At 39.0% G+C, this 24,869-nt stretch overlaps 1 protein-coding gene across 3 annotated transcripts in view; it reads right to left on the minus strand.

Moving 5' to 3' along the window:
* The window catches only part of SYTL5 (synaptotagmin like 5), a 41,111-nt gene that overhangs the window by 7,677 nt on the left and 8,565 nt on the right, over positions 1-24,869 (minus strand). Inside the window, exons 2-12 of one of the 3 annotated variants that reach the window (XM_053934834.1) lie at positions 23,454-23,566; positions 21,447-21,579; positions 19,447-19,572; positions 16,471-16,600; positions 15,049-15,178; positions 13,166-13,272; positions 9,176-9,268; positions 5,230-5,295; positions 4,057-4,235; positions 3,105-3,207; positions 887-1,048 (exon numbers count right to left, since the gene is read on the minus strand). In XM_053934834.1, coding sequence (XP_053790809.1) covers positions 887-1,048; positions 3,105-3,207; positions 4,057-4,235; positions 5,230-5,295; positions 9,176-9,268; positions 13,166-13,272; positions 15,049-15,178; positions 16,471-16,491 — 861 coding nt within the window. In that variant the 5' untranslated portion in view covers positions 16,492-16,600; positions 19,447-19,572; positions 21,447-21,579; positions 23,454-23,566. Of the gene's footprint in view, positions 1-886; positions 1,049-3,104; positions 3,208-4,056; positions 4,236-5,229; positions 5,296-9,175; positions 9,269-13,165; positions 13,273-15,048; positions 15,179-16,470; positions 16,601-19,446; positions 19,573-21,446; positions 21,580-21,672; positions 21,739-23,453; positions 23,567-24,869 lie in introns of those variants that run through there. The other 2 variants (XM_053934836.1, XM_053934835.1) reach the window with 2 other exon arrangements.

Raw genomic sequence — 24,869 nt, forward strand, 5'->3', positions numbered from 1 at the left:
AAAGAAATTACCTAGAAATTAATTACAGAGCAAACAGATCCATCTCCCACCTGATAGAAGGGCAAAAAATAAACATTCTCTCCTGAAACCCAAAAGATAATATGATTTCCTTAAACTTAATGAACATAGAAAAACCAAATCATCCAGTCAACCCTGACAATATTAGCTGCACACCTTATATTTTTTTTGCAATTAGAAAGATGCACTTTCTTAAATGTCAATCTAAACCCCTGGAATTCCTGGGGATTATGGCTGCTGCAGGAGCAAGCAAGAGAGAAGCCTTTAATCCTCTAGTTTACAACAGCTCTTTGAATCTCTTCCAGAAATGAGCCCCTTTGCCAAAGCAGGGGAGCCCTGGGCACAGAAGTCCCCGTGCCCTTTTCTGAGTGCAGGGCGTGCTCTCCTCACAGACCAATCTGCTGGTTTATCTTGTGCCTCTGCAGTTAAGGTGAATGAGAAGTTGTTTTGTCACATCTGAAAGGTATAAATCACTTTGAACTGAAAAAAATAAAGCTTGTTTCTTGAATAACCTCTTAAGGGTTGGGTAAAGGGAATGGTAGGGAAGTTCTTTGTTTTATGTGCTATTTTAAAAGATTAATGTACTTACTAAGTCATTTTTTAATTGGAGCTTGTTACAGGATGAACTTACAGTTCATTTAAAAGCTTCTTTTTTTTGTTATTGTTTTTAAATAACCAATCATATGTGAAAATTTCATGAAGACTCTAAAACCAGTAAGCTTTTACTGAATTAAGAATAAGTGGGTTTTTTTTGTCGTATTAGACACTTATAAAGTCCTGCTTTATAAAAAAAGTTCCAAAGGGAAAAAATAACTAACTCTTGCTAAATTTGCTTCACATCACTTTCACCAGTCTTGGAAACCCTTACCTTGGGCTGGAGCACAAACCACTCATCACCCTGATTTTCAAAGTTCCAGGAATCGAATGGAATTTCCACTTCCCCAAGGAAGCTGTTGCGTCCAAATCTGTCATAGTGCCAGACAGAAACCTGCAGTGTCCTGGTTTCCAGCTGTGAGTGACTGATGACATACTACCAATAGAAAAAGAGAAAAAGAAACTCTCAGAATAAGCAGAAATAATATTTTCCACAGAGCATTTTATGTCTCTAGCTCAGTTGCACCAAGCCCAGAGCAGTTAACAAATGGAGCATGAAAGAGATTTGTGTTCCTTGCAAGCAAGATTGATCTAGCCAGAAAGCTCATAATTTTAATATGAAATCTTTCTTTGCTGTATACATCCAGTGATAATTTATCTATACATAAATTCTATCACTATTATGGCTTTTTTTTTGCATTATTTACTGAGTATTTATGACTATAAAGTAAATTATGATGCTTAAAAATATGATCCTACAAGTTAATTCCCTCCAAGTTTATGTAAAAGAAGCAGATCAACATCTAGGTTGATAAAAAGAAGCCCCACTGGTTCTTTCATCCCTAAAGAGAGTCTGCTTAACACTGCTTTCCAGAAAGCAACCTCTCTTTTCCAATTTTTTCTTTGTAGCTTACAAAAAATTGTTCTGCGAACACATACAGCAGCATCTGCAAGGCATGCACTGAGCCTATCAGTAACCCTTGTTGGGTTTGGAAGCTATTAAAAAACTCTTGTCTAGCTATTAATATACCAAAGCTATTAAAAAACTAGCATTGTAGTCTAGCAAATACACAGAAAATTATAAACATCTGGAATTCTGGCTCTGCACGCTCTACTTTTAGCAAAAGCCCATTATTTCCCCAACACTCACTCTTCTAGTATTAGCTAAAGAAACCCAGATGTCCTATTTTTGCATCAGGAGCAATATCTGGACATGAACAAACACTCTTCAAAAACTGAACCTCTCAAGTCAGTTGGCTAATTATGTACAGATATCTCTACAATGCCTAACCCTAGATACCAACTGTCCCACTGTGAGAAACCTCATGTTCTGCAACAATGGAGTAAAAGTCAAAGGGGGAAGATACAAGACAGATTTAATTCTTTTTATTTTCTTTTTTTTAATGGGATTTTCAGTTGGGATGAGCAATACTTCCTTACCTACGCACATTTCAGGTAACCTCCTTTTGTTACAATCAGTATTTCTGAGAAAATTCTATGTCCTAGAAGCAATTATGTTTAGTGCTATATTACTTGATAAATAAAGCCTATTTTTTCCCAGTTCAGGCAAGCCTTAATTTTACTCTATACCATTTAAAAATGAGGCTATAAAAAGACTCTCCCTTGGCAAGCAGACCGAGTATGTGTGCCTGCAAAATGGTTTTGTAGCCAGGCTAAGCCAAGTCCACCAGCCAGGGAACATCTATTTGCTGCTATTATAAGAAACTTATTTAAAATGTAGCTGAAATTAAAAAAAAAAAAAAAAAAAAAAAAACATAAAACCCAGGAGAAACTAAAAGGAGTTTCTGGTTTCATAGTAGCCTGCTGGGTAACTCCTTTCAGTTTGTAGAAAAGGGAATCATCAGGAGCCTTGAGGTCAAGATGCCAGAGAGGCAGTGAAGGGCCAGCAACCCCCCCATTCCCACCTGCACCACAGAGGCAGGGAGGTGAATAAGCAAGGAAAGAGAGAGCTGTGGGCACTGTGTCCTCAAACACATCAAGCCCATTGCAACAAAAAATGAACTTCACCACAGGTTTTTAAGAAGACAAATAGTGAAGCAGATGCTAACATTTTCTTATCAAAGTTAGTTCTGCTTTAGAAATAAGTTAAACCTCCCAGAAGAATTCAGATCTAACTGCAAAATGTTATTTTTTCTTCTAAATCAGTTAGATAGGAAGTTCTAATCTAGCTTTGTTTCAGCATCAGGCATATAAAATCTTTAAGGTGCTTTTAACAACTCTAAGCTCAGACTAGATAGGAAAATCAACAGTTTTGAAAGAGATCTATGGAAACTAATGGAATTTTTAACCGTAAAGGAGAGAACCAAACAAAACCACTTCCCTAATGCTGAAAGCCACAAATTGCAACTCATAGGTTTGCTAGATGCTTTTGCTTAAACACCTTCCCTTTTGAGGCATTTCTCCCAAGTTCTAATCCCTGTACTGGAACACATATGAAACATTCATCAGAGCCTGAGAGAGACTCTTCTCACCTTCAGTATCTCATTAAATTCTGGGTTGGTGCTGTTACTTTTAATTTTGGTCTTCCGCTTACTTTGGCGGGACTTATCAGGCAGAAGGTAGGCTTTGACATATCTGCAGGGCAAGGAGCAAAGGGTTAGCAGGGAAAATAAAATGACCAGTGTGGGCAAACGCCTGACATTGCTGCATCAGCAACACATATGAGGAAATTAATTCTTGCAGTATAAAGAATGTAAACACGTAACAGAGAATATGGAAAACATGGAGATGTATGGCCCTTACCTACAAACATAGTGGTGTAAGTCAGATAAGATCAGAATAACAAAAGGCAGAGCTAAATTAATTTGTTTATCCTCTGAAATGCAACAAGCTTTCCTAACAATTTCCCTTTTGCCCTATATGATTACCCACTGGTCACATGACAAAATAAACATTAAAAATACAAGAGAATTAAAAACTTCATAATTTATATACCATAGATTAACCATGATTAGAGATACTAATCGTTACTTTCTGATGAGAGAGTTTACATATTATACTGAAAACTATGATGAAAAACCCAGAAAACGTGGGACTTGCAAAGTGAGAGTATGGGCCCATGAAAACAAAGTTATTTCCATTAATCCTTGCCTCCAGAACATCACTCCTCTCATATACTTCAGATTTGATTATAGAAGTAAAAGAAACTCGATGCTGCCTGTCTATTCCTTCATACTTTTTTTTCCCTTTTAGTATCAAATAGGTTGGTAATTTAAATAATCTTACTGTTTCCCCAGAAAGGGTACATGTCGCCTTAAGAAGCACACAGGAGATGCCCTTCCCACAGGGAACCCAAACCAAAATGCTGCTTGTACCAACTGGACGCTGTGAATTCCCAGGCTTGAATGCCAAGCCCTGGTTACATCCAGGGTGGGATGTGCTGGGGACACCCCAGCAGAGCTGAAGGAAATTCTCAGTGCTTACGGGTCGGTCCTTTGCTTCCTCTCGTCTGCAATGGCCAGGTTCCTGCAGCTCCTCACCAGGATGTTGAGGGCTCCTGTTTTGTAGATGTAGCTGATATTGAGGAGGATTTCCCCGCTGACCTTCACGTTGCCATAGTCACCTGTTTCACTGTAAACACTCACCATGCTGTTTATGCTCGTCTGGAGGGGAACAGAAAAAGGGCTCAGAGGCTGAAACACTTTACTCTTTCCCAAAATCTGCTTTTGGTTTGTTTTGTTTTAGTTGGTTTATTTTTTTTTTCATAAAGTTACAGCCTTGCAATATTGTCACACTTTTTAGGACTTGCTATGGAAACAGATATATCATAGAATAGAATTGCCATGATTTGATGTGAAGAAAATAAGAACTGTAGTTAATAGTAGTTTAAATGCCTAGACAGATGTTTTTCCATGCAAGACTGAAACCTATTTATAAATTACTGAATCCAAATTACCACCTTTTAGTTAATATATGGACTGAAGAGCAGACAGGCTACATGAATTTTAAGCTTATGTAAGTTCCAAGCAGAAAAAAAATAATTTAAAAGTCTTCCTTTAAAAGAAGTAAAAATACTTCTCTGGCCAACTAGTCACCTCATTTTTACTGAGTCTCATAAGAGAACTGCTGACAGAGCCCTTAGGAAAACTTACAGGGATGCTTCCCATAATGGAGATGGTATAAAACCATATTTATTTAAAGTGGCACCTGTCTCTCATTAACAATTCTAAAAGAAGGAGCAAAATTCAACCCCCACCCCATTTCTGCATATTTTGTAAATTAAAAAAAAAATAATAAGACCACCATTTTTTCTTCTACAGCATAATATATCAGTACTCAATCCCTCTTCCTTCACAGTCATAAAATACAGTGTACTGCTATGAGGATTCCCTCTTTCAAATGTTTACAATTAGGAAATAACTGAGTATTTTTAAAGAAAACTGGAGAAATATCCACACTTTCTCAAAAATATTTGAGAAATCTGGTGTGCATTTCCTTTTGAGTCATTGAACAAGATTGCTCCAAAACACATATAACCACCTAAATTCTGACACACAGGAACCTTGCAAGACACCCAGGTACATCCTTCAACAAAAAGGGAGAAAGGAGAGAGAAACCTTAAAAGTAATCTAGGGCAGAGGATTCAGGAGAACTCACAGTATCACCATCTGCTTCGGGAACATTTAAATATGTCCATTTTCTGTCAGAACCTTCTGGGGAGTTCTTTAAAGAAGGCAGTGCAAAAGATCAAGAGAAAAGAGCATTAAATGGCTGCAACAAGAAAGAGTAAGTGCAGTGAGAAATCTTTATCTATATAGAAAGGTAAAGGAAGTTTGTATTGCAAAGCCAGAGTGAGAAAGAAACAAAGAAAAAGGTGTCACCAAATCAGAGAAATGCTGTGTTCTCCAGACACTTCAAGTATTGAAGGATGCATGCCTCAAAGTAATTAGATAGAAATTAGGTCATCTCTGTATCAAAATAAACAAGTTATATTTTAGAACAGTAGCTCAGCAGGTTTGGATTCATACTGGATTACATTGGATTTGTTCTCATTCACATGTCCATGTGCATGTCACTCCTCCCTGAAGCCAGTCAAAAGCCAAGCATTCCTCTATTTGCAGCATCAGAGCCTTTGTAAGAAGGGGCAGTTTCTCTGGAGTTTGTAAGAATAGATGACAATTGCACTAAAATGTTGAAACATGTCACTCTCTGGGGAAAAAAATGATAATTCATTATTGGGGGACACATTTTTCCTCCTCTGCTTGCCAGATCAGGATCTCATGAACTGTGTCTTGATCTATCTCCTTCCCTGCCAGCTGCAGGGAAGAGCACAGTCCAGGGAAAGGGCCACAGAGAAGGAATTGGTTTGTGACAAAACCCAGCTCTCCAAGCACCCTGCCTAAGGCCCCTGCAGCACAGGAGGCTCGAGGGATAAACAGTTCTGTGTCAGTGTTATAAACAACAACAGGAAAAAGTGTTATTTACATAAGCAATTATTACCCATGCATTTAATTTTATATCCCATGTAGGAAAAATAAACAGAAAAAAATGGTTTTGATATATTTATGCTGGCTGGCTTTATCCTTAATTAAGAAAAAAAAAATAAAGAAAAATGCTTGTCCTTTTAATCATTTTTATAATTGTCTGAAATTCCATTAACTGGACTGGTTAAAATTACTGGAGAATGATCAACACATACCAATCAATGGGACACATTTCCTCCAATTTCTAACATGTCTTGAGCTAAATTCCAGCCTTTACCATTTATACATTTCCACCTCTAAAATACATAAAAATATCCTTTTACACTGTTAGGGAACTTAACCAGTCCAGTATGTGCTAAAAAATGTATAAATTATCCTGCAATGATTTGTATGCCCACTTCAGATAAAACCCCAAGGTTATACCAATACAAGGAGGTGGATGAGGTTTCCTACTCCAAACACTTCTCTCTCTAATCTAAATACTTTTTTCCTCAATCTTTATGCAAGCAGGCAGGAAGGGATAAATGGCTGGGGTTAAAAAAAAAAGCCATGATAGAAGGTCTGAAACAAATAGATGGCACCTGACCCTTGAACTTATGCAAACACAATTTCTGAATTGCTTGCCAACCATGAAGAAAAGTATACGAATTTAGTAAATGTTGATAAACTTCACTTTTTGCCCCCTACTCCTGGGCTCTGTTCTGTAGAATTTACACTGGACATTGCATACACTAAATGTAAAATCCCAAAGAAAAATATTCATATTCCTGTTTAGTAAGTAGCAAACAACATATGAAGGACACAGAATCTCATTTTGATACCTCACTAAGAATTATATTTGTTTTGCATCATATCTTATTGCTGCAGTAAAGCACTGGAACATTTTAGTCTCACTGATGTGGTGGGTCTTGACAGCACCACATAAATATGTGGAGGATGAAGGATGAAGAGAAAACTAAACTCACAGTTCATGCAATAGCATTGGGAAAACACAAAATAAAAGACTGACACTGAGATACAGTTTCTCTTCAATGTTACTTTCCATTTCCATTTTTGCTCATTTGTGTTGCAGGTAGATTTCAAGCGTCTTTTATCCTTTGTGATATTTCTTTCTTTCTTTTCCCCAAATATTCATTGTAAGACTAGCCATATTTATTTCAAATTCAAGAAAGAAAAGAAACTAAAAGAAACAAAATGTAAAGAAAAAAGAAAAGGAAAAGGAAAAGGAAAAGAAGGGAAAGGGAAAGGAAAGGAGAAAAGAGAAAACAAATAATACAGTTATGAGTCTACTGTTCATTAATAACATTATTTCAATGTGACTTAATAGTTAATAGTCATTTGATAGTACAGGATAAAAAACATACTGTGCAAGGAGGCTCAAAGGCTTAAAACAATCAAAGTGAAGGTAAAAATACGATGGGGAAATGTTAGCAACACACTTAAGGGGAATAAAGAAATGAACCTGTAAAATTGCCCTTCTCTTGCAGGGAGAAGCAGCTGGCCATTCACAACTTTGCCATTAACATTGCATGCAGTGACATTAAAAAACATGTCATGGTGAATAAGAGAAATGGGAGCATTGAGATGTGAGATTCTCTCAAACCTACAGCCCTGGAAAAGCTGCACTTTGCTTAAGAGAAAGGTCAGAGGGAAGTCTACAGCAAAGGACAAAACCCAACACATGGACAGAATGCTGCCTGAAGCACAGAGGGAAGGATCTCTAAATGCAGCTCCTTAATTAGTGGCCTAACAGAGAAAACACTTAAGCCCCTGCAATCTCCTATCAATATTCAGAGGAAATGAAAATTATTCTGTCTATAAAATCCCTGGGACCAGCAAGCATTGGAGGCTGTGAGTTACTGCCAGCCTGGGCTAAGTGGATGTAATTAGCCCAGTGTGCACAGGCTACAGGTGCTCAGGTCTGACCTGGTGCAAGCTGCACTCTCTGCTGTGTCTGCTTCTGTGAACTACAAAAATCAGAGGGAAAAGTAGTCTGACATGGCCAGATCTAAAACTTCAAAATGCTCTGTGATGTTAATATTCTCAGCCCTTTCTTCTCCCCGTGAGAGCCAAGCTCAAGTTCAGCCAACTCCATTTCTTTGGGTCAAGAGCTTCACTGGGGATTCCCTTGGCCTTGCTTGCACAGAGACTAATGGGGGTGCAGGTCTAGAAAAGAAAGTTCTTTGGTTATTGTCATAGACCTAATTTTCTCCTCTCTTTTGTTATTCAGACTCATCTTTCTTCATCCTCTTCAGCACTCACACACTCTACATAGAGTTTGTTGCAGCTTTGTGCAGTCCAAAGCTATTACACACAAACCATAAAGAAGAGTGGCCAGAGAGGACTCTCTGAAGATATTATCAGTTGCCCACAGATCCCAAAAATGAAGTACACAGCAGATAGTAATAAACTAGACAGGCTAAAGGCTGCTTTTATTACCTATTTTCTTTCCCAGTGAATAACAGACTGCATAATGTGCAGCAGAACCTTCTTATGCCAATTTTGTTGCTACCATCAGGTGCAGCTACCCCTTAATTTTCACCAACACAATCCCCAAGAACCTCTCCCCTGCAGTAAAGGGAAATATTTTCCAGATGTGGATAGCAATCATGCCATGAAGAATGAGAGAAACTGAGTTGGGGGATGGACAATGATTCCATGGAAGTGAGATGTGTGCAAACACACAGACAAATGTTTGTGTCCCAAGAACCTAAAAAATCAGAGAGTAGTTTGAGAAGGAACCTCCTCCCTCACAGTCTTGCTCTCTTTGTTTCAATTTAATTAAGATCAAGTGCTCCTCTGCAAAGCTGAGCAGTCACACACTGCAAACCCCTCTGGCTTGCCTTCTCCACATGTAAACTGGATAATAACCCCAGCATATGAGGAAGTCTGCTAATGAGTATGCAAAATAGTTTTCTCTTTCCATGCCCTGCAGAGAACAGCATTTTAGCTTTGAGTAGTGTTAATAATATAATAGAAAGTCTGCCTGAATGTTAGAAGATGTTCCTCAAGTGCAGAATGAAAGATGAATGTGATACGTGATATGAAAAAAATTCCTTTCTGGAGGAAATATGGTCTTTTGTGGAAGGACAATGCATGTTTTCTACCCAAGATCTTACTGTTGATAATCCACTTGTCATATGTTCATGCTTTCTTGGATAACAAGAGGCCACTATGTCATCAATATCTTCTTCCGTTTCATCCAGATAGCCCTAAATGACAAACAGGTGTTTTAGTTGTTGTGTTCTGCACTGTATTTTGTCAACCTCTGTCACTTAATTTTGGTTCACAAGTTTTCCACTTTAGGAAGATGGTGCTGGATGCACTCAAATTCTGTTCTCTAAAGGAATTTTGTTTCTCATTTTCCACATCTTGGCACAGATACAGAGCATAGAAGAGACAGTTGTAGTTTCAGGATTCAATTGTTTAAGCACTGAAAATCTTCACACATACACTTCATGTCTTATATCAAAGCCAGTTCATAAGCATTTTAAAAAGTAATTAAATTTCTGTATTGTATTAATAATAAAAAGGTGGAAAATCAGTAATCGCAGAGCTTCATATATATGCTTGAGTTTTAATAAGCAAGACTGAAGTTTAGCACCTTTAACCTATATACAGAAAAAAAAATCTTCATTTAAACACAGCAATGAAGTAAAATCTAAACCTTTAGATGTGATTGATGGTCCTAATGGGACTCTTAACTTTACTTAAAATAACAGGAAAAAATGCCAGTAGACAATTATAATCCAATTAGGCAGAGCTTGGAAATCTCAGTGTTTCCCTAAGCCTTATGGCAGGCATATTTTGAAAGACTTTGTTTTTAATTTTAATGGAAGTCAGATTTTCAAGTTCCTTATACCTGCTTTGCAGCTATAAAAACTTCACCTTTTGACCCACCTCATTCTCTATTGCTCAGTTGCTCTCACTCTTTGAAACTAAACAGAGAAATACTGTATTCCAATTCAGGAGTCTCAAAGACTTCTGTGCTAATCAGCAAAAACAGAGCAGGGAGAAATGCTGCTGGAGAGTTGAATTCACAATTTACATTAAAAAACTTGCAGCACATTTGCCATACTTTACCTAAAAGTGGCTTTTCTCCTTTGCTCCAGTGACTGAACTGATATGAAACCACCTAAAAGTGATTTTCTATTACTGCTTTTCAATTGTTGCTGCATATGTAATATTGAGCAGAGGGAAATCAGAACAAGCTATCACCAAAATTTACATACTGAAGAAAACAGTTTTCATGTTCTTACCATGAGATTGCTCTGCTGGTCTCTTATCTTTCTAACAGTGCCCCACAGTGTTGTGGGGCACTGTTAGTACCCCACAGGAAAAAAAAAAAAAAGGAAGTAATAGATACCTTATACTAAATGAAAGGAAAAACCCTTGGAGACCTAGGCACAACAGAGCAAACTATTTCAGAAAGACAGCTGAATCATTCAAAAGTAAAATCTCCCAAAAACCTGAAATGAAACAAACAAAAAAACCCAACAAACCACTCCACCTGTAATTTCTATTCCCCTCATTAAGATCAGATGTCAGGTGATGTAGTCTAGTTCTAAATTTGGAACAAGAATACAATTTTCTCACTTGCCTATGGAACAGGAAGAAGAAATTCTATACATGAAAAACTCTTTACACTGTTGTATGCATATCAGTGAACTTGAGAATAAACAATGCTACATTTTTACTGCAAAATAATTAAACACAGGGGGAAAAAAAGTAAGGCAACATTTTCAGATTTGGATGTTTCAGGTGTAGACACTCAAATTCTAACATTGCTTCACGGAGTCCTAACAACTGCTGAATTTTTGCCTGCAAGAAGAAATCTAAAACTTAAAAAGAAAGGTTAATATTTAACTTACTCTCTTAATTCATATTGCACCACAACCATTAGATTTCTCAGGAGTTGTTACAGAATTGCAACTATGTAATTGGTTGCTGTTATTAGCTTTTTAAAGTAGGAGCTAGCAGGATATTAATCTCATGGTCTCCAGTGGGGGCTATAAAGTGCACATCATCCAATTACTCCTAAAAAAGCAGCTGAGCATGAAATGAACACTACTTGGTCAGGAATTCTACACACACCTCTCTAGAAAAGGTGCTCACATTTGAACACAACACTGGATTTAGCTGGTTCCCCATGCTCCTTGATAAATCTGTGCCACACCATGTGGGTTTTGGGGCTTGTCCCTTTTCATTATCAAAAGCAATACTATGTCAGAGAAGCAAAATATCCATTCAATTTTCCTGCTGATTTCTCTGTATGGATAATGGGTTTCCCTGACAAAGGTGGGAGAAAAGTGACTAAAAGCTTTTTCCTATGCTTTCAGCAGATAAATTCCAGAAATCTGCATATCCTATTGACATGTGACGTCTCCCATACCACTGCTGTCAGCTCCCTCACCCAGGAATGAGATTGAAGGACCTCAGCTAGAAGAAAAGGAGGTGAAACTCCAGCTTTTCTCAGGTTGCAGGAGATGTTGTTACCATCATCAGATACTTTTCCTTTTGTCTCTTACATGCAAATATCAAATAAATTCCAGCAGGTGTACAGCTTTTACCTCAAACCACTGCATCCATAATGAATATGGGACAAGACTCTGAAGGACTCCTGTGAGACAAACTACCCTAAATGAATATGGTAACACAAAAGCTGATGAATGCAATCAGTTCATTTCATAAGGCAGAGAAAGTGAGGATATGGGTAAAATCAGAGATCTGTGACTCCTGTTATGAATGAATTTTACAGGGGAATTAGCATCAGATCTCAGAGCAGCTAAATCAAGTTTATGCCACAAGAGAAGTCTCCTGTGCTAGCAAAGAAGCTACAGAGTTGCAGAGATGCAATCTGAAATTTCATTCAGAGTCAGCAAGAAAGAAATGCAAAACAAAATCTCTGGTTAAGAAGTGAAAATTCAGAGAAGGGAGTTTAGTTTTCTCTGGATTTGTCATCTCTGGCAGCTGCCTCAGAGAAATATCTAAGTTGTAACTCAATTAGAGCAGAGAACAGATATAAAGATATATAAACAGATATAAAGAAATATAAAGTCTGCATTTTTTAATTTTGTGCTTTTATTCTGCATTATTTTCCAGCTTCTTAAAAAAGAATGCATCATTTTTCCTTATTACATTTTGAAAATAAACCACTTATTTTTGAAGTTTTTCTTCCACCAACACCTGACACACAGGAAGGTCTTTTGTTAATTCCTCAAAGACCAACCCAAAGCAATGTTGCAGGCACATTCTCTGACTGCTACTTATCCAAGAAAAGATGGAAATCCCAACACATGCTTTTCCATCAACACTCAAATTTCAATACCACAGGAAGGGGAGACATCTGCCATGGCCAATGCTCTTCTGGAAAGAGCAGATAGAAGGGTGGGACTATGACAACAGGCAAAATGCACAAGCTACCAGCACGCATTTGGAAACTTTAGAATAAACTGTGATTAGATGAAGGATTATTTAAGTAACTTCCCCCCCATGCATATTTAATAAGCTTGGATATTCTTTTATAGCATTGCTGCACATCTGCAGATTGCCTGTGTTGGATATGTGCATCAGAGGAGATGGAAGTTGTGAATCACTTCAGGAAAAGCAGTCCATAGAATACACAAAAAAAGGCATGGAGATGTATGGAAGAGTCAACAGGAACATGAGGTAAGCAACATTGCTAGAAGAGAAAGTTGTGTCTTCCTGCTAGAAATACAGGTAAGTGGAAAACCAAACCAGACAAAGATTAAAGCCCTTAAACTATGAACTTTCTCAGCATCAAAATTAAAACTTATGCAAATATGAACTAACAGAATTCTAGAGCATGTGCAATTTAGTGCCTGGAATTTATTTTCAGGCTAGGTTTCTTTCATCTGTGAACTTAAACACCCAGCAAATTAACAACAAATTGGAACCATGACTATTCATTGAAATCACTCTACAGCAAACATGCTCAGAAGATGACACTATTAAAAAACTCATTAAATAACACTGAAAGAATGTCCTGCCTTTCCCATATTTTATGTAGATACACATACAGTCTAGATTTTATTGGTCCAAACAAACAGAATTTCCACCAGATGGACATTTACATATTTATAACTCACCAATTCCTGATCTAAGGCACTAGGTACAGATTTGCTTCTTATGCTCAGGGTATCTTCATTTCCTTCAGAGAAAGATTCACTCAAATCTATCTCAGATCTGCTACGGTCTGGGAAACAAAAACAATTTAAATGTTTGCTATAGTTTGTACAGAAATATTCCATTTTATCTTCCATACAAGTATTCTCCCAACACCAATGTTTTTTTAACAAAAAAAAAAATTAAAACAATATTTTAATTATCTGTCAAATCTATGGCAACTGAACATCACTATGATAAATGGAGAAAGAAATATGCTTTCTGGTGCTGCTCAGCCTTCTGGGCAATAATTTTACCCCTGTACTGTTTATTTATCTACTCTGAATGTCTAGATCATCAAGATTTTGACTTTCTCTGGTAGGCCTGCTAGCCTGGAATGTTGCAACACTCACTGTCCAAGTGTTCACAATGATTGTCACATCTACCACCACCACCACTACAATCTCCCCAGCATCTGCATCAGAATCAAGCAGCTGGGGGTACAGATGGATGTAGAAAGTGCTTCTGTCATTAACAGTGTTCCTGGTGCAGAAATTAGGAGAAAACAAATAGTCTCAAGAGCTCCAGCAGTTTCTCTCAGTGCTACAGGTCTCTCACCCACCCTATAGGATAAGATATAGAAAATCTTTCTCCAAGGCCTCCTAGTCCTCCCCATACAAGTCTTTTGTGTGACTGTTTAAATATATTTAGAAAGAGAAGAGGGAGAAGAGAGTACTTTTAGATCCTGCGAGCAGGAATCAGAAAGGTTTTTTACTGTTCATCTACCAGCTCTACAGCTGATATGGCAGGAAAGGACACCCTCCTGAGCTTAATGTCCTTTGAGTTTTGCCAAAGAGACAAATGCAGAGTCTGAGGCCTATTCCCAAGTTTCCTACAGTTTTGCTCAGCATCCACCTGCTTTGGTAACATGAGGTCAGTTCTTACCTACCAGGAAAGCTTTTAATTTGTAAGGTAGCAGGAACAGGAGAAATTTTGCTTCGTAAATAAGTAGCCATCTGTAACATCTCTGCCTGGAGTTGCACTGAACAATATTCTCCAGGAAACTCTGACACTTTCAAGCTGAAATGTCTGAGGTAAAGAACATTGCCTCCTTGGATTAGCTCTGTGGGATACACCTCTGGGTTTCTGCTTGGGGCCAAATCAAGCTACAACAGAGTGAGCCCTGCTGTGTTTCAGAGAGAAGGCTGTAAGCCCAAACCCACTCCATCAGCCCTGCAGGGAGCTGAGTGCCTGGGGGAAGCAGAAGAGTGCAGGATGCTCCTGCCTCCAATTTCAGAGAGGAAACAGAGGATCTCCATCCACTACTGCAAAGTGGCTGTGACAGCACCTTCCTGTGTGAGCCCTTCCTCCAATGAAATTACAGATGGATTGACTTGTTCAGAGCATCACATATAAAAATTAACAGATAAGAAGTCTGTGAGAGGCTTGTTCTCTGACCAAACATTGTTTCCCAAATTTGCTTCTGGGGTGGGTGTGAAATGTAATGGCAGCACCAGAGTGATATTATATACAGGTAGTATTTCAAACAGGGGAGCACGAAGAGAATGATTGAACAACGTGCATTTGTGAATTAAATCTTGTAACAACTCTAAGAGAATGTGATTTACCTAATAATATAATTGTACCAATGTTTCTGGGGTAAAGATTTCCATTTTTTAATGTAAAACTTGTGAAGGGGTATGAACTTGATTAGTAAAAGGGAAGTGTTTTCAGAATGAGCAAGTTTACAAAACTAACATTTGGTCTTTCAACATGTTTTAAGAACAAAAGGAGCAGAGTCACAAGAATGGGCATAATCCTCTGATAATAAAGGCTGCCAGAAAGAATAAAAATACTTAATACTTGCCTGATGACAAAGATATCCTAGAAACTGCAATGGAAGGTGTTCCAGAAGGTTTCCTGCAGTTCTTCTTTACTAAATCTTCAGGTACACTTTCACTTGCTGGAATAATCATGTCGTTTTCCAAGCCTGTGTCCTGCCCAAGAGGAAAAATGCACAAGCCATAAATACAAAATCTAAGTTTATTCACTATTAGTTTATAAAAGCATAATTTCTATTAGAGTCCAGAACCCCAAAGTTCCTTTAACATCCAGTCCATTTCTGAATATATTTAGATTCCAGTCTAATCTGCTTTGCTTAGCCCTGATGATGCATAAAATTAGCACGAAGATGCAATTCTTGCTTACATTCTGAGTTTGCAGCTGAAGAATCTGAGTAAAGTATCAGGGAAAAGAAGCACTCAAATCTATTAGAAGCTCACTCAGCTCAGAAATCAGAAAAAAAAAAAAAAAAAGAGAAAAAAAGACAAAACCTATGGGTTTTGTACTGGCATAATGATTACAGCCAAGGTAAAACCAAATGCACTTGAACTGATTATGCCAGTAAAACCCCTTAAATAATGCCAATATCCTTGATATCATTATGACCTCTTGCCTACCTGTAAAAGAAAAGCTAATAACATAACTCCGTCTAAATTAAATGGATTTTTCAAACAAATCTAATGCACTTGAAAACAAGTCAGTCTATGTGCCGACAAGAACATCAATAAAACAAGTATTCATTTATTTACAGCTCCCAAAACTTCTCTTCATATACACTAACTTATTTTTTTTATTAGAAAAGACAACATATTAGACCAAGTATCTGGAAGTTAGAAAGAAAATTGATGTGTTCAACAGGGCTCTGACTCATCTACCTTTTTTTCCAAACTTTAATGGTAAATACCCCCCAAGAGGCCTAACAGCACATGAGAGGAATTGTTCTGATAACATGTTTATCACACATTTTGTGTTATGGAATAATATTTGCAGAGCCCAGTGTCCAAACCCAGAAAAAAATAAAATCAGTTTGGCCTGATTTTCTGCAAGTGCTGGAATTGCAAAATTCCCTTTAGAAGTCAGTGGGAGAATGCTAGATTGTGCGTGCTTGACAGTCACATCCTTATTTTACAGCACTTACTCAAGGCTCCAAAGTGCCAAAAAAATGCTTATTCCTATCCCTTGTGCCTCCCAGTTCAGAATCTGTAACTCATTATCTAATGCTGGACATCCACAGCAATTTTTAGGCAAAAGAGAAACGCCTGCCAAACCAAAAACCACGTCACTGATAAGAGCACGAGGAGCTGTGCCCTGGCAGGGATCTCCACAGCAGAAGTGAGGCAGAAATCAGACTTTCTCTGTCAGGCTCCTCCTCGCTGTGCTGCAAACCAACCTCCCAGGGCAGATCCAGTGCAGTGCCCCTGCTTGGTGCCAGCCGTGCCGCCCTTACCCCGCTGCAATCCGTGGTCATGCTGCGCTGGGGAAAGCGTGGCAGGGAAGCCTTGGCAGCGCTGCCTCTGCCCCTTGCATGTCCTGCAGCAGCCCCTGCACTGCTGCTGCCCAGGGAAAGCGTGCTCCCTCTGCGGTGGAGACAGAGGAGAGAAGGGTTATTGCTCTGAGCAAAGCAAGGCAGCCCATTCAGCTGCAAGGAAAGGGCTGTGCTAACTTTATGAGAGTAACAGAGCCCTGATGGGCTGGGGGATCATCTGGAAAGAACAAAACACAGGCAAAGATGAATTACAATTGCTTTACACATACAAGTCATACAGGTATTGTCAGTGCTTCTAGCAGAACTGCAGATGGCCCAAATGGGCAGCTCTTGTCCAGGCTGCAGGAGCTGTGTTTGTCCCTGTTCAATCCACGCTGCATTCACATCCAGCAGGAGGAGGGACAACTCATGCAGCCATTCTTACCAGGCTGCTCCACTGGTGTCAAGGGAAACTGCAGTAACATGACACCTCTGGACACTTCCACCACCAATTTAATGCCAGCACTACCTCCAGAAACTCTAAAACCCTTGTGTATATCTATCTATCTATCTATCTACCTACCTATCTATCCCATCCATCTATCATCTATCTATCCCATCTATCATCCATCTATCTATCTATCTCATGCATCTATCCAATCCATCTATCTTTCTATCCATCTATCTATCCATCTATCTCCAGAAAAGCACCCACTTATTCACTGTCCTGTTTATATGTGTTTTTTTGGTGTCCAGTTATGACTCTAGACCCTAACCAGTTGATTCTTTCAACCAGTGTAGAAATTTAGGAAGGTTGGACAGGTCTTCTTGGAAGTTTCACATTAGTAAAAGTGACAAAAAAATCATCTGTGACCAGCACACCAGACATCAGTTTCTGTCTAACATCACAACAGGTGAAAATTTTTCCATGGAACATTTTCTGTTAGATAATACTGGTAAACTCATGTGAACACTGAGGGTTAGAAAGGGAAATCTGTTGCCCTTTTTAAAACTTTTTAAACAGAGAAAATTATTTTAAAATGTGTCCTTAGTTCTTCTATCAGTCTGCTACTAGAGAGAGATTTGACACATTTTATACATGTTAAGCAGACAACAGAAAAATGGTGTTGTGACTGTGCGAGGCTTCTCCTCCTGGTAGACAAGACCTGAGAGCAGTGGGGTGGAGTGCCTGTGTAAATGAGCCTGAAATTCCCACACTATTTCTCCTAGAAGCATCCTGACTTGATGCAGCCTCCCAGTTAATTCAGCAGCAAAAACATGTACAGCATTCAGCAGTAAATATTTTTGCTGGAGTAGAAATAAACCAGGAGAAGAGGTGAACTCATGGCCTGAGTTTCCCTGTTCCCAGCTCAATACATCTTCTCTTAAACAGAAACATTAAAAAAGAAGAATAAGTCTCTCTTGGTTTCCCTTCTGGTAGGTGAAATACTACCAATTTTGACAATGTTGCTCTGGGCTTTGGCACAGGACACCAAATTCAGTAGGTGAGGATGAGATGACAAGTAAAGAAAAAGTTATCATAATGACTCAATACCCCTAATTTAACAAGTCTTGCACTCTGACTCTGGGAAACAGATATAAAATTATTATTTATGTGAAAGTGAAGCAAGGCAATCAAACATAAAAACTGTCTTTATAGACTACTTCACTCCTAAATCTGTACAGAGAGTTTATCCGGTGCTGAATTCCACCACCCAAACGAAATTATTTTGCTTCATTTATGGATAACTGCATGATAATTTTCTTGTAGTTTGGCACACAAAAAGAGCTGCACAGACCTCTCACAAGCATCCCTTTGTCCTTCTCCTGGTAAACTCTCAGAGAAAGCCACTAATATTGCATAACCTCTCTATTAAGCAGCATGGACACCAGATTCCCAAGGTTTTGTCTCTTAGATCCTTCCCTCATCTCTATTCAATGAAAATGCAGAAAATCAGCAAAAATTCTACTTCTGGTCTCATAGAAGTCAGGTATGAGTCTGGTCAGATATAGAAGGTCTAATAAGCTTGGTGAAAAAAAATAGTGAACTGGAAGGATTAAAGAACACAGCTATCTTGAAAGCTGGATTGGCTGGTAGGTGCTGCAGCACCCTGTGGGGGGAAAAAAGAAATCAAATTATCAACAAGAAGCCAAGAAGATTGTCACCATCAGCTTAAGGCATACTGAAGAACATCTAGAAATTGGGATTTGCATTGTAGGTAACAAAGAGAAGCAAGTTCTTGCTTGAACAAGGTTTATCTATGTGCATACTAAACTCCATGATATTCCTTGTGCCTGCTACCCTTTGTTCCTGCATATCTCTTTGGAAACACTAGTTTAGAGACAGGAAATTGCTATTAGAACTTATAGCAAATTGTTAATATTTTGTCAACCCAAATTGTAAAATTTCTAGGTGTGTGCATCTGTGAAAAGAATGTGGGTCTAGATCCAGTGTAGGCTGTTCTACTGAACAAGGGAACAGTGAGCTGCTTTTTGGCTTCATTTTGAAGGTAGGACATGACAGGAATGTTGCTCTTGGAATTTTATAATGCCATCAGAGGCACTAGCAGAGATCTCTTAAGCCCAGAAGATTAATAAAATAACTGGGATAACAGGCATGGAAAGAGAAAGGCAAACAGCCTTTGAAGAAGAAAACATAAATTACAATCAATTAACATTTCATTAGTAAAGAAAACCAAAGAGCCTCAGTTCTGTAACATGGACACATCTCATCAATTAAAAGCCAGAGAACAAAAACAACATACTGACACTGGTCACCAGCTGAACACAAGGAGAGTAAGATGAGTGGAGATAATTTTTTGCTTTGTCAGGTGTTTTTTGCTGTTTTTTGTTTGTTTTATGAACATAAGCTCTGTTTCTCAGACAGCATCCAAAGAGACAGAGCAGCCCAGGGCACTGGCACACGTCCCAGCAGGAGCTGTCCCAGCCTCTGCTCACCTCTCGGAGCACGGAGCTGATTTGCCTCCACGCAGAGCTGGGCTTTCAGCCTCTGAGCCTGTGCTCCTTTCACCTTCATCCTTTCCATATGGAATTTCTCCTTTGGTAACTGCCCTGATAACCCTCCTGTTGAAAACAGGGAATAAAAAATTTTCAAAGTTGTGATGTGCATAGTCCAGTAATTTCATCTAACCCATGGACAACTCTGGATATAAAGGTCAACAGAGCACCAAATCTGGTTATGAAACTGGTTTCTGGGAGAAAAAACATTTTGTATTTATGTATGTTTGTATTTAATACAAACTTAATTTTAAGACACCAAAACACTAAAGCATCCCTTCTATTCAAGCTTAGAACCAGAACTACCTTTTGTGAAAATTCTTTTTTTTTTTTTCCGGCGGGGGGGAGTTTATAGTTAGGAAAGTATTTTTGACTAAGTGTGTGTATTTTCCTCTAGAAAATTATTCTATATGTATTTTCTCTTTAGATATTTCTAGAATTATATGCATCAAATGCCCTAAACATGCCATTCCTAAAAAACATAACATCACCCCCTTATCCTGCAAAACATGGCCTAATGGGACAGAAATGAATGAAATTAAATTTTTCAAAGTAATGGTATTCCTCATGACCTTACAAACCACAATAGCCTGAAAAATTATCCCATTACACTGTCAGTAGCAGCTGGCCCCAAAAGAGCCTTGCTAAAACAAATCCACTCATGAGATACACGAATGTAGAACCTGAGGGAGGAAGAAGCAAGCAAGGAAGAGGAACAATAATGATATATTTCCAAAAGAGGCCACCAAATATACTAGGAAAAGCAAACCAAATTTTTGTAGGATTAAATTTCTGTTATGGGGAATGTCACCACTGAAAACATTTCTGTCCACAAACAGAAACAGCAGCACTAAGATAAATAACAATTATAAAAACAATTGTTTCTTGTAAGGGGATATGACTAACTGGTTTGCTTAAAGGGTTTAAATGGAAGGGGGATTAGAAAAGTAAATTTTAATGCCCTCTTACTGTAGCTACCACTCAGCATGACTCAGAGCAAAATCTAGATCTATTACAGAGGATTCCTTAGGCTGGTTCTTTCTTCACCATAGCTTAAGAGGTCAGAGCAATTTTGATGCTCTTTTTCCCTATATTAAAGAGAGATAAATCACTGGTGTTAATTTCTGGAGTTGCTGGAGCAGGTAATTCCATGCTCATCTCTCCTTAGAAGTAAAAAAATGTGGAAAGCATCCACCTGCCCTATCTTTAGGACTCTAAATGTGTTCTTCCTTTCAAGAGAAACAAAGTTTTCCAAATACCGCTGAGGCTCCAGCCATGATATGAACTTCCATTCAGGTTTTCTTCCCAGTCACCCAACAGCATCAAGCTAGGTCCAGACACCACTTGTGTAACCACATAGTCAATGCATCTGCCTGTGTCCCCTGAGAGTGAATGCCCCTGTGGCCCCCAAAGGCCACAGGCAAACTAGGGTTAAACCCTGCAAGACGAGCAGCAGCAGCTCTCTTTATTCACTGTCACACACACACTCTTAGGCTGTACTTGCACAGCTGGAAGCTCCAAGGAAAACTTGTCTTGGGAGCCAAACTGACCACTAGACATAAAAAAAAACAGGTCCTACAAACACTTTTTTTTTGCATTTGCTTCTCCAGCAAGCCTGCCTTTAAGGACACTCTGTTACTTCTGAGTAGAAACAAGAAAAATCCAAATGTAAAATAGACTTTTTTTCTGCTGCCTTTATAGCTGAAGGATAATTACTGCTGCATTTCCCAGGAAACAGCAATCCAATTACAGTAAATATGCCTTTAAATGAAGGCAGTTTCTAATCCTGGGAAGCTTGAGGCTGATGTGGAAGACTGGAAAAATCCAAAAGAAAATCTATCCAACCATATACAGCTCTTTTTAGATTGATCAGGTTTCAAAAAAGCCAAAAACCCAGAAACCAAATCAAAAACCAACAACTACAAACCCAAAGGATTTACCCAATCTTTCTAGTTCTGCCAAAGACAGATTTGTGCCCATTTGTGGAGCAGACTGGTACATCTGGCTTTTTTTCTTCATTCTCTTGGGGTTGATCTTTGAATGTTCTTTCATCATCTGTGTTGGAAACTGTGTCTGCAGTGGAGGGAGAAAGAAAATAAAAAGTGAACTTCTGCACAAATAACACAGCATGTCAAACAACCTACAAAAACAGATAATGAAAAAAACCTTGGAGGATCTTCGTAGTAAAATAAAACTTAGGCTTGAGATGTTCCTCATTATTTGTTGCATCCCGGAGTTTGGGTTTAGATGAGGGTTTTTAATTTATGTTAAAATAAGTCAAGTGCTGTAATCCCGCGTTTCCCCCGTGTTGTTCCCCCCCGCGGTTTCTGCCCCCATGTTGCCTGCTGCCGGCTCTTACCCCTGTGCCGCTCCTGTAAGCACCCTGCCGTCCGGCCCCGGGAAACCCCGTGCTGGCCGCCCCGAGCCACACGGTCCCGCTCAGCCCGCTCTGGCTCGGTGCCCGCCCCTGCGGGGTTCTCTGGTTGGTCGCTGTTGCTGACGTCACCGCCACGGCAGCCGCCCCTATTGGCCGGCAGGCCGTGGATCCTCTCGCCCCGCCCCTCTATAAAGCCCTATCCCGCCGGCAGTCAGGCGCCATTTGCTCCCATGCGAGTGCCGGAAGCGGTCCCGTCTTTCCATCGAACCGCGCCACGTGACCAATAAACCGTTCCTGCCAAGCACGGAGTAAATGGACAAATTCCTTCCTCTTTCCCGGGTCCCTAGCGCCCGAGACACGGAGCCGTGTCCGGGAACCCGCGGCAGCAAACCCCGGCAGCACGTGGAAGCTACGCCACAGCCGGGCTCCCAAGAGCTGCGTGCAGCCGGGGAGAGCAAAAACCCACGCCGCAAATATTAGTTCTTGTCTTGAACTACACTTCCAGATTTATCAGTGACCATATTTAATAACCAAAGGACCTGAAATTTAATTTTGAAATGTACAGTATCTTCTGCATTGAATGAAAGAATGTTTTAATAATCAAAATGTTTGTTCAATTAGGAGCAAGGTATGGGGAAAATGGCTCAAATATATTTAGATATATTTTCAATATATCTATCAAGTAGTAAATAATGAAACACCCAATCTGACCACTGACATAATATCAAGAACTTATACATTTGCCAGTTTTACAGTTTCTGAAGCACAGTGATATTGGCAAGGAGCAAGTTTGCACCATGTATTTTTCCAGTGGCAGTAAACCAGTCCCTCCCCTTACAAGCTAGGGGAAAAAGCTGGGCATAAATGCTACATCTGAAACACACTACCTAACAGCCTCTGAGTTCAGAGTGAGTACAAACCACCAGCATTCAGGAAAATCTCCAATTTCTCACACCAGTGGTCCGGTAGTACCCTGCAAAGGTACCAGAGCAGCTCACACACACCGAGCTGTGCTTGGCCAAGACAGACAGACAATTTACTGTACCTAAAAGTGCAGGTGCAGCTTGTTTGAGACACCTGGGCAAAAGGAAAGTCTGAATACCAGATGGCCTGGATATAGCCCATGATCCAGCAGACAGCACAGGAGCTCAAATTTACTTTTCTTCTTCAGAGTTGAAAAAGAAAATGTGAGTGATTTTTACACACCACTGTCACAAATAAGAGAGCCAAAGGCAGAAAATGACTGGGCTGAGATCTCTCCATACAGCCAAATTTCCTGGCAGGAACTGAGAATGAACTTTCAGAGTCTCTGCTGGGCTTTGCAGCTGAATAACACTCTTCACCTGTTTGTACAGTGAGTTTTTCAGCAGCTCCCTATCTCCACAGAGATACTTCTTTCATATAGGCCTTACATTTTTCCTGAATATTACTCATTCATAAATCACTGTATAGCCACAAATAAAGAATTAGGATTAAATACTCAGTAAGGAATAAAATACAAGCCAAACATTCAGGAAACAAGGTTTTGGACATATAAAGCATAAGAAAAACTCCCTCTCTAGGTCCCTACCTGGGAATTTGTGAAGGATGGACTGTCTGACAACATCAGTTCCAAGATTTGATTGTTTGAAACGCTTTGCTCTCTCTTCAAAAAACCATTCTCCTGTCACTATCCGTAGCTCTCTGTACGAGAAAAATGAGAAAAGCCAGAGACACATACACATTAACAAACTTGACCAACTAAAGCTACTGCAGTTCATCAATCAACTGTCACACTCACAAATTCTGGACAACATTTGCACAATTCAAAATAAAGTGTAAAGAGATTGATTGTAGAGCTTGGAATAATAGAACATTTAGCAGAAAAATATCACCTTACTTTGTGAATGGAAAGGAATTTTTAGTAGATGGAAATTTGCTTGGCAAAAAAGAGTTTTAGCCACATTTACAAGACTTTGTAAAATATACAGAACATTCTGTCATTCTAGTCTTTTGTGAACTACTCAGAGTCACAGTTTCCAATATCTCCAAAATGACAAGAGACATAGAAACAGCAACACTGGACTGAGGGAGAAAATCCCCCACTGAAGCTCCTGCCAGAGGAGTCAGCAGTTCATGGACCCTGCGTGGTTATAGAGAGGTTGCTGTATGCCCATACATATTTTCATTTCTAGTTTTATATGCTGACACTATGTGCAGTTTCTTCACATGGCAGTGTTGCTATGAATTAGCTGTGTGTCAGCAGTTCAGAGCAGTGAAAATTTGTATTTGCGGCTGTTCTGGATAAAGCTGGTTTTTTCTGGTTTCAAATTCTTTTACCTGTACAAGCGATTAAGAAAACCTGTACTGGCGTTGCTGGATTTTTTTGCTGGGTATATTTTTATGCTAGTTGTTGGTCTTTTTCTGAATTCATTTCATTATGGCATAGCATCACCATTTCTACTGCCTCACTACACACAATTGATGGCAAAAAGCTACTAATCATGAATACTCTAATAAAAAACTAATAAACAAGCTAATAACCCCCAAACATTAAAATCTGATTTAGCTCCAGACATGTTCCTGCTTACTGTTCAATAAGAAAACTTTCAAACCTCTACCGGAAAAGAAATCATCCAGTCTCTTGGGCATGAAAATTACTACAGATGGATTTAGAGCACTGATCAATATCTTCACTATTAAGTTATTTCTGAGTCATGCCTGAATTCAGTCTTACTTGAGAAAATACTAAAAATTACAGAGAATATTACTTAGAGAATGTTACTAAGAATAATATCGTGACACTGGTGAAAAGACCTAATATTATCAGTTTGTCCTAACCTGTTAATGAATTGTGCATCTTTCCTGACTCTCTAAAAGAAATTAGAAAAATCAAAATCCCAAATACATGTCCACAAACATCAAAATAGATTATTGCCTTATCTTGTTGTTGCAGACTCCTAGTGAAAAAGCCCTTCATAATTCATCAACATGATCACTCAGTCAT

This window comes from Vidua chalybeata, chromosome 2 (assembly GCF_026979565.1).
Source record: "Vidua chalybeata isolate OUT-0048 chromosome 2, bVidCha1 merged haplotype, whole genome shotgun sequence".
Lineage (NCBI taxonomy): Eukaryota > Metazoa > Chordata > Aves > Passeriformes > Viduidae > Vidua > Vidua chalybeata.